This window comes from Macaca mulatta, chromosome 18, assembly GCF_049350105.2.
Source record: "Macaca mulatta isolate MMU2019108-1 chromosome 18, T2T-MMU8v2.0, whole genome shotgun sequence".
In the NCBI taxonomy this organism is placed as follows: Eukaryota; Metazoa; Chordata; class Mammalia; order Primates; family Cercopithecidae; genus Macaca; species Macaca mulatta.
In genome coordinates, this window is record NC_133423.1 from 77,656,747 (window position 1) to 77,674,336 (window position 17,590).

General features: G+C 41.6%; 1 protein-coding gene across 2 annotated transcripts; it reads left to right on the plus strand.

The window, feature by feature from the left end:
* Positions 1–401: 401 nt before the first annotated feature.
* On the plus strand, positions 402–15,757 carry LOC114673794 (uncharacterized). 2 transcript variants are annotated; one of them, XM_077974775.1, is made up of 5 exons: positions 402–535; positions 711–802; positions 8,794–8,962; positions 10,817–11,004; positions 15,633–15,757. In XM_077974775.1, the coding sequence occupies exons 2-4, from the start codon at positions 773–775 to the stop codon at positions 10,966–10,968; spliced, it is 351 nt and encodes a 116-aa protein (XP_077830901.1). In that variant the 5' UTR covers positions 402–535; positions 711–772; the 3' UTR covers positions 10,969–11,004; positions 15,633–15,757. The 2 variants fall into 2 exon arrangements, 1 of the variants encoding a protein (XP_077830901.1); XR_013408127.1 differs by lacking the exons at positions 402–535; positions 8,794–8,962 and having other exon boundaries at positions 673–802.
* Positions 15,758–17,590: the final 1,833 nt, after the last annotated feature.

The window sequence follows — 17,590 nt, forward strand, 5'->3', positions numbered from 1 at the left end:
CCTCTATCATGTGCTTCCGAATTGAAAGGAACGGATGGTTTTAAAAGGTTTATGTTTCGTTATTAATGCAGAATGACTTCCTGCTGACAAATTTCGATTTTTACACAATTTCTTTGCTGATGCAGTATCTCTGCCACCCATGCTCCAGGGCAGCGTGGAGCCACTTCAGAGCACGCCTTTTGTGACCCAGCACCTAGCAGGGTGTCCTTTTCTGAGTGCAAAAAGAGAATCCACTGACCTCATTTGCTTCCGTCCTGTGAACTTCTCTGTGGGTTTCAGAACGCCAGGGTCTGAACAGAGAAGCTTCAGAATACTTTCTCCGACTGGAGAACGTTTTTATTGTGGGAGGAAAAAATGTTGCCAGTCTCACTTCACAGACACCTGGAATTCATGAAGTCTGAGGACTTCTTTCATTTTACTTTCAACTAAAAGCTCCAGCATGAAACAGCAAAGGCTCACAGAGCTCAAGATCAGGAGGTGGCCCTGTGAGAGGGTATTCGGCCTGGATCCCTGGTGAAACTCCATCACTGAGCAGGTCTGTGATAGCCCGTGTGGTCTGCTTTCTGTAGATAATACTCGGAGACTGTGCTGCAAACATTCTCAGATTATTCAAAGATGAACGAACAGTTCAAATGGGCAGGTTTCTGTGAGTGCTTCCCTCTCAACCCCTTCCTTTTTTCAGTATGTCTCCCTATTTTCTTCCTCTCAAGCGTATCTACTTCAGAAAACGTGGAAAGAAAAGAGCCTGGTGGGAAAAGTCGATCAAGTGACAATGACGTGCCCTTATGGAAAAATCTCTGGGGTAAGCAGACTTTGGGTTTTACTCTTAAGCGAAATGAGATGAGATTACTCTATCCCAGCAAGATTTAAGCATCTTATTTTTCTAAATGTTTGGTCATTTGTGTTAAAACAGAGGAAAATATGACATCTAACCTTTTTTTCCTGAGAAAATAATCACTGTCCTCCATGCTTTGCCAACAACAATCCTTTCTCCCCCCCATTTGTTGTAAGAGCTACAGTATCTGCAATTTGGTAAAACCACTACCCTCGCTGGGGTGTTTGATTTTGCCTTTTGCATTTGAGCTCTTGGTGTGTGCATGTATGTGCGTGTGTATATGTGTGGGTATGTATGTGTGTGTGTGAACGTGGGTGCATGTCTGTGTAGGTGTGTGCTGTCTGTGTATTTGTGTTAAGGTACGGACACTCTCCGAGATGTAAGAAAGCACTACAACTATTTTTAGGGGATGAGTTCTTCATTTTTATTCCCAAAGACCTTTTATAATTTTGTTTTTTTTCAAGTTTGCATTAAAGAATAACATACTACTTTGTAAGTTTTTGTAGATGTGTTCATTAGAAAGATCAGATCGCTTAGTACATGCCATTAACCAGTTTTCTCTTAAGTTAATCATCCACATTTAACTCTCTAAAGAATAGATTTACTTTAGTTGTGATTTTTCCAAAGGCTGTTTTTGCTTTGTCTGTCAAAAACGAATAGAAAGAAAAAAGGAAGGAGGAGATGAGAGAGAATCCTGCCCTTTTAGCATATAGAGTTCTGAAATAAAAGACTGAGCTGTACAGAAAAGCCGCCAACACCATCATTTGTTTTCTGTGGTTTCTGATGATTCTTTGTGGCGCAGTTTTCAAATGGAACATTTTCTTGCTATCACAGGAAAACAGCACACTCCAGGGTGGACTCTGATTTCTGTGGCTAAAATCACTATCTCCCATTTCCAGAAGCAGAAACACAAATGCGGTCTGATTTTCTTTTGGTTGAAAACTTAATGGAAGAAAAAAATAGAACATTTATGCATAGAAATAAACACACACACAAAGGAATACAGGAAAAACTGGGAAATCTGAATAAGATCAGTGGATTACATTAGTGTCAATTTCCTGGCTCTGATATTGTACCACAGTTTTACAAGATGTTATCACTGGGAGAAACTAGGTTAAAAAGTACATGAGATTCCTCTGTATTATTTATTGTAATTGCTTGTGAATCTACAATTATCTCAAAATAAAAAATTAATTTTTAGAAAAATTTGGAAAAATAACAAAAGGAAAACTAAATAGTACCTTAAAAATAAAAAATATTTAACTTTGTCTTTTGAAAATAGTGAAAAACACTTGAAAGAGATTGTGGCTTTTCTTGTTCATTCTCTTATAAATTATTGGCAACTTACCATAGTACCTAAAACATGAAAGGAAACAGGTATAGTGTACTTCAATTTGTAAGTTCAGAGGCTATTTTAGATGGATTAAACCAATAACCTAAATTATCCTGAGAATTATGAAGCCAAATTTTTACCTATTTTGTGATAATTTAGGTTGAAAACACATTATACTCTGACTGGCAACATCTAGGCAGAATTAAAACTTTGTAACTTTGGTTAGTAAAAATGATAGAATTAGATAAACCCATTATCTTTTATGGCTATAATAAAGACCTTTGCCAAAACAAAGAATATGAGTATGTTTGCTTTTCAGGGATGGAAAAAGGAGGATTCTAGGAATAGCCATTAATATTCCGAATGAAATGTGGGTTGAGATGAAAAGATAATACTTACCCTTTTAACAAACCATGTAGACTATTACAGTGGATGAAGAGGTTTAAAAAAGCAAAATCTCTATCTATCATCTATTTATGTATTAACTCTTTTTTTTTTTTCTTTTGAGACAGAGTTTTCCTCTTGTTGCCCAGGCTGGAGTGCCGTGGTGCGACCTTGGCTCACTGCAACCTCTGCCTCCCAGGTTCAAGCAATTCTCCTGCCTCAGCCTTCCAAGCAGCTGGGATTACAGGCGCTCGCCACCTTGCCCAGCTATTTTTTTTTTTTTTTTTTTTTTTTTTTTTAGTAGAGATGGGGTTTCACCAGGTTGACCAGGCTGATCTTGAACTCCTGACCTCAGGTGATTCACCCGCCTCCACCTCCCAAAGTGCTGGGATTATGGGCATAAGCTACCGCACCCAGCCTGCTTTAGATACTTTCTGACATACATTTATGTCATTATAAAACTGAGAGACAGAGTATTTGTAGCAAAAATTTTAGAGACAGACTTCACAGAAAAGGAGTAACTAAATCCCTTCTGAAAGATATCTTAGTACCTAACCACCTGTCAAAGCCTGTGAGATTTACTAAATCCCTGCTACAATGCAACAAAGCTCTACAACAACTGGAACTTGAGATTTGGTTTTGATACGTGATTTTGTCATGTTTGGAGAAAGTGATGATGTTGAAAGAAAAGTGTCTCCCCTTTAAAATATTTTCCTTAAGCGACTGCCTTGGAGCAGGAGATTAGGTCTCATTTCCATTCAATTCGAATTGAGCTTAAAATGTAATTCCAGGCCCTGGCAGCTACCGCAGGATGATATGCTCCGTCAGTGAGAAAAAAAACTTGGCACTTGAAACAGTTGAGGAGGCCGGGTGTGGTGACTTACGCTTGTAAATCCCAGCATTTTGGGAGACCGAGGCTGGAGGATTACCTGAGGCCAGGAGTTCAAGATGAGCCTGAGAAACATAGCCCAACCCTGTCTCTACAAGATATTTTAAAATTAGCTGGGTTTGTTGGCACACACCAGCAGTCCCAGCTACTCAGGAGGCTGAGGTGGGAGGACTGCTTGAGCCCAGGAGTTTGAGGCTGAAGCAAGCCATGACTGTGCAACTGCGTTCTAGCCTGGGCAACAGAGTGAGGCTCTGTCAAAAAACAAAAACAAACAAAACAGAGATCTTTGTGTTTCTTCTTTGCAAGAGTAGGATTATCTCAGGCCACTGCGGTGGGGCTGAGCCCACAGATACGGATTATGTCAGCTTGGCCTCTAAGGTTGAGGAGTTAAAAGGAGATTGAGCAAGAGATTTACAGCTGGCTGCCAGAGGAACACTTCAGGTCACCGAAGCTTATGGAACTACTCGAGTCACAGTATGTGAAACGCAAACAGCTGTCTGCCTTACTGAAGCCAAACCTGAGTGAAAACGCATGGCTGTGGAGTGCAGGGGCAGGAACTTACACACACACGCAAGGTGAAGGAGGGCCTGCAGAGTCTTATGAGCGGCCAGCCACTTCCCTGCTAGCTAAAAACTTCAAACACCCTTTTTCCTATTTCTGATACTGCTTGGGGAAAATAACCAGGTAGTTGGTCTGTGTCCAGGCTACTGGAATAACAGGATTACCATTTACTCGGCACCTGATTACCACATGCCAGCCATTTCATGGGGCTTATCTCAGTGTATGCTTACACAACCCATAGGCCATAGGTACTGCCACTATTTCCATTTCACAGATGAGTAAGCTAAGGCTTACAGAGGTTAAGGAACTCGCCTCAAGTCACATTCTTTGGAGTAATAGAAGCAGTACTGAAATTCAAACAGCTGGCCTTAGCGCATGCGCTCACTACACTCACTACAGCGTACAGCGCTCTCTCTCTCTCTCTCTCTCTCTCTCTCTCTCTCTCTCTCTCTCTCTCTCTCTGTGGCAGCTGATGAGGCGGGAGCTGCTGGTGGAAATTCTTCATGGGTCTCTGGTGTTTCTGAATATCTGCATTTTGCTAAAAGAGGCACTAGCCATCTGTGTTCTGGGCTATATCTTCAAGAATGCTTATATAGCAAATAGTCTTGGAAGACAGAGATGGCAGTATCTCTGAAGCAAAGGGCAGGCATGCTTACTGCCTAGTTTAAAAAGCCTGAGTTCCCTACATTCAAGTTTCCTCTACCACATCGTGACTGCTGTGTCTGCACATGTCTTCTGGCCCTCTTTACATTGTCCTGTGGGAACTGGGGCATGGAGAACCAACAGAAATGCAGATGCCTCAGCTACTGTATTGCTGCGAAAAATAAACCATCCTTTTGTCTCTCTCCCAGGAGTCTCATGTCTTCTACCAGCTTCCCCGGGATGTGGCCTGCTAACTTAGTTTGCATTTGTTCTATTTCATGACAGTAGGAGGGACTAGATTAGAAAAGGGGCTAAAATAGACCGGGCACGGTGGCTCACGCCTATAATCCCAAGACTTTGGGAGGCCGAGGTGAGCAGATCACTTGAGGTCAGGAGTTTGAGACCAGCCTGGCCAACATGGTGAAACCCTGTCTCTACTGAAAAATACAAATATTAGCCGGGCATGGTGGTGTGCAGGAATCCCAGCTATTTGGGAGGCTGAGGCAGGAGTATCACTTGAACCCAGAAGGCAGAGGCCGCAGTGAGCCAAGACAGCGCCACTGCAGGCCAGCCTGGGCAACAGAGTGAGACTCTGTCTCAAAAAAAATAAATAAATAAAGGGCTAAAGGAAGGCAGAGAAGGGTTTAGCGCAGTGCAGTGAATCTCCTGGGCTTATGAACCAAACCACTTGTCTACCCAGTTGTTTTCCGTTGAATGTTAGCGTGGAGACTGGGGTGCTCCATTCAGATGTTACCTTCAGAGCTGGGACACTCGTTTCCAAGCTGCTGGAAGCATTGGCAGTCAAACATTCTCATCTGAGTCCTTCTCCGTGAATTATCTTAGGCTACCTTGCCCAAGGATGGCCTCCTTCTATGAGTCTACGGGACAGGGCAGTGGGTGGGTTGGGGGAAGTGAGGGAGTACAGAATGTTCTGCCCTTGCTTCAAAGCAGGACAGTTCTGATCTTAGCTCCAGAGCTTCCTTTGGGAGAGGTTCAGTTTTCTGCCTTGTTTTTTGTGCATTGTGCAGACATCACAGTTCAGCAACTTCCTCTGCTAAAATGTACTCCCTTCACTCACAGCACTGACTTAGAGGGGCCTCCGAAAGAAATTTCCAGTGCGCAGTCTCAGTGCACAAATCTTGGAGAATGTTTCCCAGGGAAGTGACCGAAGACAGATCTCTTATAAATCATGATAAAAAAGTGCTTCCCAAGATATTGTGTGCTTTTAGTCACCATTTTTTGGTATCCATAGGCTTAAATAAGCCATTCTAATATTACCTAGGAGCTTGACAAAATAATGTAGTTAACTCAAATTCTGATAGTTGCATTAAAGAAATTATGTTTTTTAAGCATTAAAATTTTGATAATTTTGTAGTATATTCACCAAATTGCTATTTCTGACACACTATTATACTCATAAGTAAAAAATAATAGAAAGATCTTTAACTTATTATAAAATGCCCTGATGGAAATTTTGGTATAATTGAATTTCTGTTTTCACTTGAGATACAAATACTTTGAATGTTTCATATATTATGTAAATGAAACAGTGGGAAGCAAGTCACACCATTTAATGTGTCCGGGAAAACTGGAATACCCTCCTTTCCTATAGAGGAGGGCAAAAAGACCGTAAACCTTGTTGGAATGGAAAAGTCGGAGCTTTGCACAACCTCTGAAGTATAGATTTGGAGGGGGAAAGTGGTAATGAATACACTGAAACAACTTCTTCTCTTTGGAATTGACAAGAATAGACCAGTAAGAGCAAGGACAAGATAACAGGGCAAGTAGGTCAGTACCAGGCTGATGTGATGTCAGTAACATTAAGGAACCCAACCTTTTGTTAAATGATGTCATCAGCTTTTTTTTTTTTTTTTTGAGACAGAGTCTCACTCTATCGTCCAGGCTGAAGTGCAGTGCTACTATCTTGGATCACTGCAACTTCCACCTCCCAGGTTCGAGGGTTTCTCATGCCTCAGCCTCCCAAGTAGCTGTGATTACAGGTGTGCACCACCACACCCGGCTAATTTTTGCATTTTTACTAGAGACGGGGTTTCACCATGTTGGCCAGGGTGTTCTCAAACTCCTGACCTCAAGTGATCTGCCCACCTAGGCCTCTCAAAGTGCTGGGATTACAGGCGTGAGCCACTGTGCCCAGCCAAATGATGTCATCAGCTTTATTCTACCTGCTCGAGATTGTACAAATACCACATCTAAATCATGACTTTCCAAGGGCTAAGGGGTTAGCATAGTAATTGGTTGTTTCTGATTCCAAAACTAAGTGTGGAAATAAGACCTCCCCAACTCCTGCAGTTACAAGCTTTGTCCCATTTGATACACAAATCAGACGTTTTTCATGCTGGGAGTAGTTTTATTTTCAAACTCTGCTGCAGGGGAGACTCTTTCTTCATTATATAAAGGTAAAAGCAGCACTGAACTATTTTAAAGTTTTATTTTTTAAAAAAAAGTTTTATATGAAACATGAACATTTCTCATGAATAAATGCATTATATTTACAAGTTTCATTCTTGTCATGCAACAAGTTGAACCAGTTACTTTTAATCAAAATAATGTTATGCAAGATTTTATAGTCCAGTACTCAACTCAGTTATGTAAATAGACAAGGCAAGCTAAATGCTTTGTAGTCTGCTAAACATTTCGCTTGGTTTGAATGGATCTCTCACATAAGGCACAATCTTTAAAATGAAAAAGGAAGTCCTAGCGATAACAAATATACAAACAAAAAGGAGTGTTAGTTTAAATCCTTGTTTAGCTTATCCGAAGTTGCATACAATAAACAGAGTTGCATTGTGTTCCAAACAACTCATATATTGCTTCATAATCCTGGTATCTTATTATTCTAGACTTCAGACCAAAAATGAGGTAACAGATTGAGCAAGTTTCTGTTTCATCCATAAAGATACTTAAGGTGACACTACAAAGAAATTTAGGGCTGGGCACAGTGGCTCACACCTGCAATCCCCGCACTTTGGGAAGCTGAGACGGGATGTAGCTTAAGGCCAGGAGTCTGAGATCATCTTAGCCAACATGGCGAAAACCTGTCTCTACTAAAAATGCAAAAAGTAGCCATGTGTGGTGGCATGATCCTGTAATCCCAGCTACTTGGGAGGCTGAGGCATGAGAATCACTTGAACCCAGGAGGCAACGGCTGCAGTGAGCTGAGATCGCTCCACTGCACTCCAGCCTGGGTGACAGAGCAAGACTCTGTCTCAAAAAAAAAAAAAGAAAAGAATTTTGTTCTACAAAGGTGACGTTACAAAGAATACATAATTTTAAGGGAATCATCTTCCCCATGGGTATGAATAGTTTTAAATTTTTGGAATTAGAGATATACAGATTCCTTTTAAATTGTTATCTAAAATCATTATTGCTCAATAATTTTCTAGCAGGGGAAACAGACACAAAGTTTAACCAATTGAAATTTGGGTGGTAAAAATGCAGACAAGGGGTTATCTCGAGATCAGCATTCAACTCAAAGGCAGTCCAGTCCAGTGCCTTTTGTGTGTGTTTGTGTGTGTGAGTGTGCATGCATGTGGGTAAATGATCAAAGACTCTTAATGAGACCTAAGATTTCAAAGTTCTCCTAAGCAAGCAAATGTACATGAAGTGCCTAATGCAATGTCTGGAATACGGAAAGTCCTCAATGTATGTCAGTCTATGACTCTGCATGGATGGAAATATTGGCTGTATGTCTGGATACCTCAGATAGATTTACTCAAATCAGGCTTGCATTGCAGCTATAGAAAATTCCAAGCAGTTTTTTTATACCTACCTGATTGCTCTTCTAGTCAATACCCCTTACTGACAAACGCTTCAGAAGCCACTCTTTCTGACAGTTCTGGGCTCGCTCAGGGATCACCTGGGGGTCTTAAAAGCTGGGCGGAATCTCCTCAAAGCTAAACCATTGAAAACAATGTAGGAAAACATGGAGGAGAATGGGTATGAGCTTCTTCCACGTGGGCGAAACAAGACAGTCAAGACGGGCACGAATCAAGTTTTAAAATCGGGTCTACCAGATTTCGATGTCTTTATGACACATTCTATTACTCAACTTTGGAAAAGTGTATCTTGAGTCGTGTGAATAAGCCTAGTACTTGCATTTTGAATGGGTCCTTCCTTTGGTGTTTACAGTTAAGAAACAATGGAGATACCAAACAAGATAAGACTAAGCCACAGAGATATCTGAAAAGCTGCCATCAATCAAACCTCTTTGTGAAGCCGGTTAGTGCAGCTTCCATTGTTCTAAGCAGCAGGCAAAAGGAACAAATAAAATCCAGCTGTTTCTTCACTGTGGCACCAGGTGAGTCCCAGTATCAATACTTCCTTCATTGTGGATTAAGGGGAAAGTGGCCTTCATTTCCTTTCCCATTCCACTTTGAAACCTCAGATTTCTTTCTTTCTACCAGTGATACCTGGTTGGTGAGTCACAGCCACCTGGGCTCCAGTTCTGGCATTGCTTGCAATGTAATCATGAGAACCTGATAGATAGTGTTAATAGCAGAGTGAATCAGGGATCAGGAAAAAATACTTTTAGATTGCTTACCTTTGGAGGGCTTTGCTATGTTTAAAGAAAGTCAGTTTTTGACACTCAAATTTAATTTGCTATCCTATACAGCAGCCTTTTCACATGATAATTTTTTTTCACCAAATAAAGGAATTTAGTGCACTATAAATTTCCTGAATGGTGGGATGTTGATAAAAGTAAAGCTGTGAATTGGGGGGTCATGTGAACCAGAATTTAATTGCATTTGTGCCACTTGGTGTTAGACCCTTTCTCTACTCATATTAACTCTACCTCTGTTGTTCATAGTTTCCTTACTTCAAATTAAAATTAGAATACATTGGTCTCTAGAACTGTATGATTTTTGTGAACTTTAGAAAAGCATCTTTTGGGATGGATTGCTAGATTTAGAAATGCTTTTTGCATTTATTAACATCCATAACCCAGGAAACGAAAATGATAAGAAAAATATTTTGGTAAGACAGAAAATCTGTTTTCATTTCTCCTTTTTGATATTTGTAATTGGTCGGAGCAGAAAGTTCTTGTGTGTTCTTGTGTGGGCATATATGTGCTAATGAATTTGAGATGAGGAGCCAATGTCTTTAAGAAAACTCTCCCTTATGATGTTTTGCATACATGTGTATTCTCTTTCCCTCTAGATTCAACTTTGAATAAACACTGTGCTCTCAGCCAAGGAAGAGTAAATCTAGCATTAGTCATGACTGTCTTGTTTCACCCACGTGGAAGAAGCTCACTCCATTCTTCTCCATGTTTCCCTATATTGTTTTCAATCTTTTACCTTTGAGAGATTCTTCCCAGCTTCTAGAACTCCCAAGTGATCCCTGAGCGTAGCCCAGAACTCCCAGAAAGAGTATTTCTCCAACAGGTTTCCAAAGTATTTGTTGGTATGGGGTATTGACTACAAGAGCAATCAATAACTGTGCTGGGAGTTTTCTGTAGCTGCAATGCAAGCCTGACTGTAATAAATCCATCCAAGGCACCCAGACGGGCAATATTTTCATCTATGTGCTGAGGCCTTTGCATACTCTGGACAATGTAGGTTAGGCACTTCATGTACCTTTCTTTGCTTAGTCTTCATTAACAGCTTGGTGAATTAGGTAATAATATCGTAGTCTCCACTTTGTTGAGAGTTTAGGTAACTTGCTCAAGACCACACAAACATTTGCCCCTGGTTCCAAATACTGCAGTCTTAACTATTTAAAACATTGTTGGCCAGGCAAGGTGGCTCATGCCTGTAATCCCAGCATTTTGGGAGGCTGAGGCGGGTGGATCACCTGAGGTCAGGAGTTTGAGACCAGCCTGGTCAACAGGGTGAAACCCCATTTCTACTAAAAAGACAAAAATTAACTGGGCATGGTGGTGTACACCTGTAATCCCAGCTGCTCGGGAGACTGAGGTGGGAGAATTGCTTGAACCCAGGAGGCAGAGGTTGCAGTGAGCCAAGATCGTGCCACTGCACTCCAGGCTGGGTGAAAGAACGAGACTCCATCTCAAAAAAAAAAAAAAAATTGTCATCTGTACTGACAGCCCAATGCCCTGATAGATGACTAATTAAGAGTATTTTAACCCCTTTCACCTAAGAAGAAAGATTTGAATTCTTCTCCTGACGTGCTTATGTCACATGTTTTCCAGAAAATCCCTCCAAAACCCCCCAAGGTGAACCTCACGTCAACCAAAACCAAGACATGAGCCAGAGCCTAAACAGAGAAAAGAAAACAGAAGAGAGGATTCTAGTGATGTATCTGGTCATCATTCCAAGCAACCAAGCTGAACTTTTGCATTGACAAACAATTTTTTCCAGAGCATTTTAAAATTTACAGGTTGGTTTCCAACAAAGCTTTTCAAAAAGAAGTATTTATGATGGTAAATCGTTAAAAGAAATGTGTTCTAGACCAAGAAAGGCAAAGCTTTCATGTCTTGTTTAGTCTCTAGCATGCTTGTTTGCAAAACACAAGCTCCAGTCTGCATGTTTCCGCAATCAACTGACTGTCTTAGAGAATATCTCAAAATCAGTCTGTCCCCGTGCTTGCTTATGATTCCGCGGTAATCCTCTGTTTGTAGTCACAAGTTGTCAGGAGAACATCATGTAAGGCATGGTATGAAGACTTAAGAAATCTTGAAATCAGAAACCTCAGTTTTCTTTCTCTTGAAGTGTTTCTAAGGGAAGAAAAAGGAGAAAGGAAATTAGCATCTACTGTTACCTCATTTAATTCCTTCAACAATCTTAAGGGTATTATTGTCTCCATTCCTCAAGAAAAGAAACCAAGGCTCAGAGAAAAGGACTCACCCGCCCTGTGACCAATGACTGGGGGTCCCGGGTCAGAACCCAGAATTCTGACTCGCACCCAGTGCTGGCTCCCCTGTGTCCCAGGGATGGGCAGGACAAGAACATCTTCTTTAAAACTTTCTGTTTGTTGGGCACCTCCAAAAACCCTTATAAATTATTGCTTAAGTTATTTTGACAGAATAATTTCACTAAGTCCATTGAAAATTAAAATTTTGGAATCTCTGTTATATGGCTAGATCGATACTATACTACCCAAGTCCCTGGAAAAAATGAAATTATAAGTTTTGACTACATGGCAGAGCTTTGGTGCCTCATACACTTGCATTAAATGCAGTATCCTTTAAAATAATAGAATATGCATTTGTGAGAGTAAAAATGTGTGCATGCAGCAGTCCATAAGAGAATTAGATCCAGAAACTGTAATTTGAAAGAGTTCTAAACTCTTAGAACAAATTGATTTAAATTTGAACAATACTTACTAAATATGAATTGATGGAAAGTGAATATTTATAACCCCCTTTTGTGAATTTCAGTAAGCTGACATTTGTTAGCTCCTGACGCAGCAGCTTTTCTGAGTCAAGAGCTAAAGGTCCCTTGAATTACCTGACAGTTAATCATACATAGATGTGAAGTCAAACGTCATATTCCACTAAGTCTAATCTGCACTTGCAGGAACGGTGGACAATTTTGCCTAAACATTTGACAGATTTGGAATGTCTCTTGCCATAGACATTTAGCATGAACCAGCTTCATTGTCCTAGTATCTGTCACACAGAAATGGTCCCTTGCTCGGCTTCTAATGGATTTACTGCAAAGGCTGTGAGGAATGAGTCACACTCAGGGACACGATGACAGAGGAACAGCTTCTACAACACAATCTTCTGTAATAGAGAAAGCTGTGCCTCTCCCCAGGGACCTGCCTATAAAGTTGGTCTCCTTTCCACTAAGGAGGCATTTCTGAGAGCCCCACATAGATTAAGGACAACTTCTCTAGGTAACTACTAAAAATTAGGGCCAACAAACGAAATCTTTGGGATATGAAATATTAATGTGATGAGAATTACCATAATAAGAAACAATTGAGTATACACTGTATTACATAAGTGAGGCTTAAAAAAAATAACACTGAGTTTCGGGCCTTTTTTCCTTCCTTGGAAAATGCCTTGAAATCTTTTCCATCAATACAGTCTAACTGTACAGGTTATGGGTGACAAATAGTTTCAAGGCAAATTGCAACTTAGTTGGTCAGACTGTTTCAGTAGAAGAAAAAATGACAGTTTGAAAGAGTTCTGGAAGGGCTAACGCTAAACAGTTCCATCTTGACCTCAAACCAATGCAGTCTGCAAACAAGTCAGTATGTGAACCCAAAGGAAGAAGTGCACCCCAGCCTAAGAAAGGGACAACTTTTCCTTCTCTGGAATCAAAATGCTCCATGAAATTAAGTCATTGATTAAACGTTGGGGAGGCAAAGACTGTTGAAATGTCAGTTAAGATTCTTTAGGCTGCAAATCTGATTCACCGTGGCTTCAATGGTAAGAAATGGTATCTGCCCAGCTGGAAGTCCAGGGTGGAATGGCTTCAAGGTTGGCTCCATCCAGGGACTGTCTCTCAATTTTCTGTTTATAGGCTGGCTTCACTCAAGGGGGTAAAAATAAGTATGGTCATTCCAGGCCTCATATCCATTTACACAACATCCTGGGGAAGAGGTTTCTGGAACCTCTAGTACTAATCCATATACCATGGGAATGACAGGTACTGATTGGCTTCAACCTGAATTCCTTAAATTAATCTTTGTGGAAAGCAGGCTGGGATGACCTTGATTGAGTTAAAATAGTCAGGGCTCCACCTGTAGAGTGGAGGATGAGATCAGTTTCCCACCACCCACATCCTACACAATGGGTGAGGGATGGAAGGAATGCTGGAGACTATCCCATGCCCGCCGATATTCATGAAGTCTTGGTCTTCTGTGTTTCACAATAAACTCTTAAGAATATTGCGAATATTTTATGTATGTGAAGGTTTTTCAGAGAAATTTATTGTAGGGAAAACAAAAAGATCAGTAAGTTTAAGCTTTCAGGGTAACTAAGAACAAGTACTCTCTGCTCCCCTGCATTACACTTTTATTCTTGTGCTGTGACAGCAGACCATCCTCACCTATTGGCCACTCCCTGTGCCCCTGCTAGTCCTCTGGGCGGTCTGTCATTCCCACTGTGGCCACTGTTGAAGTGACTTGCTTCCTACAGGCACTGACCAGCTTTGAGCAGGTGGCACCTGCCAGCCCCTTTGCTGCAGGCCGCTCCCTGTGCTTCTGGCTTCCTGCCGTAGGGTTCACTATGGATGCCTAAGGAAACCTGCCAGGCAGTGTAGGAAAGTTCACACCTACAGAACTATGCATACCCATGTCCTCCAGCACATCTCAAGAAGCTGCTCAGAAGGTGCAAGGGTGGAGCCCCAGAGCCATCTTGTATCAACTTCCCTTCCTTTCTTCTTCCACTCCCTCTGCCCTTCATCGCAGTCCCTCCTTTACCAAATAAATGCCTGCCTCCAGGGTTGGAATCAGACTGTGCTTTCAGGGATGCTCTGGACGGCGTTACCTCTTAGGTAACATTTGTGTAGCATACGTCTACAGCGGCGAATGTAAATGTTACCTTGCAAACACATACATGAGCCAGCTCCCAAACTTCTGAAGACTAAAGCAAATTCAAGTCTTGAATTCTGTGCAAAAAGCCAGATTCCCTATTAATTGGAGTGTCCTATGTAACACCCTTCTCTCTCCACATCCCATCACCTTTCTCCCTAGACAGTAGCTGTCTCATCATTTTTATCATGTCTGGCCCACGAGTTACCTATATATGTACATTCTCAGAGGGTTAAAGTGGCTCAAAAGAAGTTTAAAGTGAAGGTGGAGGCCGGATACAGTGGCTCATGTCTGTAATCCCGGCACTTTGGGAGGCAGAGGAGGGCAGGTCACTTGAGGTCAGGAGTTCGAGACCAGCCTGGTCAACATGGTGAAACGCCATCTCTACTAAAAATACAAAAATTCTCCAGGCGTTGTGGCAGGTGCCTATAATCCCAGCTACTTGGGAGGCTGAGGCAGGAGAATTGCTTGAACCCAGAAGGCAGAGGTTGCAGTGAGCCAAGACCACACCATTGTACCCCAGCCTGGGTAACAACAGCAAAACTCACCTCAATAAATAAATAAATAAAGTGAAGGTAAAGATGAAGCTACACTGGAGGAACAACCAAAAGTGAAGGAACTAGAGAGACAAGCATCCCCTATTCCCTTCTTCCCTAAATCACTGTGTGTTTACGTTACCTTTCCTAGGCCAGTGCCTCTGCCTGGAAGTCCCCAGGCAGCCTGGATTCCACACCACGGTAGTAGCACTGAAAGTTGCTAATGCTCCCTAGGCCTGGGTCTCCTGATCTTTGTAATGGAGAGAACAATAACAGTAACAGTAACAGCTACCTCATGAGTTACTAGGATTGACAGATATATAATAGCTAATATCTATCATGTTAGGCATAGTCCTAAGTGCTGCTCATACATTGTCTAGTTCCTTCCTCATAAGTATCTTATTTACCTCTAAATGGGATACTGTTATTATCCCATCAAACATATGGCAAAATTGACATTTAGAGAAGTGAGCTAACTTACCCAACTACACCCAGCTATTAAGAGTAAATGTGGGCCAGGTGTGGTGGCTCATGCCTATAATCCCAACACTTTGGGAGGTCGAGGCGGGTGGATCACCTGAGGTCAGGAGTTCAAGACCAGCCCGACCAACATAGCGAAACCCTGTCTCTACTAAAAATACAAAATTAGCCGGGTGTGGTGGCAGGTGCCTGTAATCCCAGCTACTTGGGACGCTGAGGCAGGAGAATCGCTTGAACCCGGGAGACAGAGGTTGCAGTGAGCCAAGATCATGCCACCGCACTCCAGGTTGAGCAATAGAATAAGATTCTGTCTCAAAAAAAAAAAAAAATTAAATGTACAGCTGGGTATGAACTCTGGAAGTCTGCATCTCAGGTCTGTCCTAATATCAGTGTATTCCTATCATGAAACTATATTCATTATATTTGTAGCAGAGTATGTGATGCACAGTACTTGCTAAGTCAATGTTTATTAATTTATCTTTTTCATAACTTTATCTTATTCCTTAGAATTCAACCCTGTCAACAAGACGGAGGGTCTCCCAAATGCTGCAATCTGCTCCGTGCTCTGTGCTGCTCTGCTGGGCTGTCACAACTGCTCCCTGTGCGTTTCTGCAGGCGAGGTCTTCTCCCAGGTAATTGCTAGTTTACTTGTCTCTCCCACTAGCCTGTAAGTCTACTGAGAACTTATTAAGAACGGCGTCTCTCTCAGCTCTGTGCCCTAAGTGCCTAACACATTTTAGGGATTCCATAGAAACCTGGCAAACAAACGAGAGGACATGTGAATGTCTCCCTTTGATCTTTCCCCTGGAGCGAGCAGTTTTCCCCACATTTCTCCCTGAAGCGAGGCTTCTGTCTGAGCATCGGCCTGCTGTCATCTCCTAGAGATCAATGGTGATTTTAGAGATAATAAAGATAATAGAGATCTGGGATAGTATTTTTTTCTAACCAACTACAAACAAACTCAACATTTTACTAGCAAAGCTCTGCATGTTTTTTGTTGTTGTTAAAGAACCACACCATTTTAATGATTTTTCAAATAATGTTAAGGAAAACAAAATAGGTCTCTTTAAATGTTTTATCTAAAATCAATCAATTTCTGAAAGTTCACCATCTTCATCCATGCTACAATGTCATCAGGATATTGGTTTTATTGTGTGTTTTGCGGTTTCTGGTTATAACCCTCCCATGTTCTAGTGGTCTATTTTTACAATGTATCTTAGAAAAAGAGGGAGAACTGTATGTTTCTAGCAGGCAGAGTTGAATAGTGTCATATTCCCTAAAAATTTTTCCTTCTGTTGAAACAATTCTGAGGTACGTGCTATTAGATAGATTTATTATTAGCTCAACTGTTAGTCATTTGGATGCATGACACCCTTGAGCTTAGTGGGAGTGGGGATGGTCAAAAATGACTCAGAATGAATTTGGATGCAGCCACTCACAAGCCAGGTCTCAAGAGCACTGTTGCCTGCTCTCAGTCTGCCAGCCTGAACCACATCACCTCAGTCATCCCTGAACTCTGGGATCCCTGTCCTACTCAGTGGCATGCAAAGTCAGCTGCCCAGATCCCAGCAGGAATGCAACAAAGAAAATATTAGAACTTCTATTTATGGTTATTTTAATACTTCATCAAAGAACAAAATTTCAGCAAACTGAGTTTTAAAGATCAAATTGGCTTTTGTCAGTGATTCATGAACTGGGCAGCATTCGGTCTACAGAATAGGCAGGCACTTTGCTAGGTGTGGCATAGCAGTCATTTTTTGTAGGCTTGTTTGAACAGAAACAAGGAGACAGCAAGTACAAAAAGCGGAATGGTTAACGTCAGGTTACGTTTCTTGAATAAGTTAAAGCAGAGGGGACTCCATCATAAAATGAGTGAGTCCATTTTGGACTGGTTTGTTGGGGCCTAATGCAGGAACTCAGTCCAAATCGATGGCTGTATTAGGCTGTTTTCTGTTGCTTATAACACAATAGCCAAAACTGGATACTTTGTGTAAAAAAAGGAACTTGCTTCCTACAGTTATGGAGGCTGAGAAGTCCAAGGTCAAGAGGCTGCATCTGGTGACAGTCTTCTTGCTGGTGAGGTCTCTTTGCAAAGTCCCCAGGTGGTGCAGGGTATCACATGACATGGAGCTGAGCATGGTGATGTGCTGGCTCAGGTCTCCCTTCCCCTTCTTATAAAGCCACCACTTCTCTCCCTGTGATAACCCATTAATCCGTGAATAAATTAATCCCTTCTGGAAGGAAGAGCTCTTATGATATAGTCACCACTTAAATGCCCCATGTTTCTTTTTTTTTTTTCTTTTTTCTTTTTCTTTTTTTTTTTTTTGTTTTGTTTTTCGTAGAGATAGAGTCTTGCCACATTGCCCAGGCTGGTCTCAAACTCCTGGGCTCAAGCAATCCTCCTGCCTCAGCTTCCCAAAGTGCTGGGATTATAGGCATGAACCACTGCAACTGACCCCATGTTT

Bases quoted from the DNA above. Each gene is read 5' to 3' on its own strand.
- LOC114673794 (XM_077974775.1), top strand. From the start codon at position 773: ATGACGTGCCCTTATGGAAAAATCTCTGGG. The intron at 803-8,793 runs GTAAGCAGACTT...TGGTGTTTACAG, and splicing joins CTTATGGAAAAATCTCTGGG to TTAAGAAACAATGGAGATAC. The intron at 8,963-10,816 runs GTGAGTCCCAGT...CATGTTTTCCAG, and splicing joins TTTCTTCACTGTGGCACCAG to AAAATCCCTCCAAAACCCCC.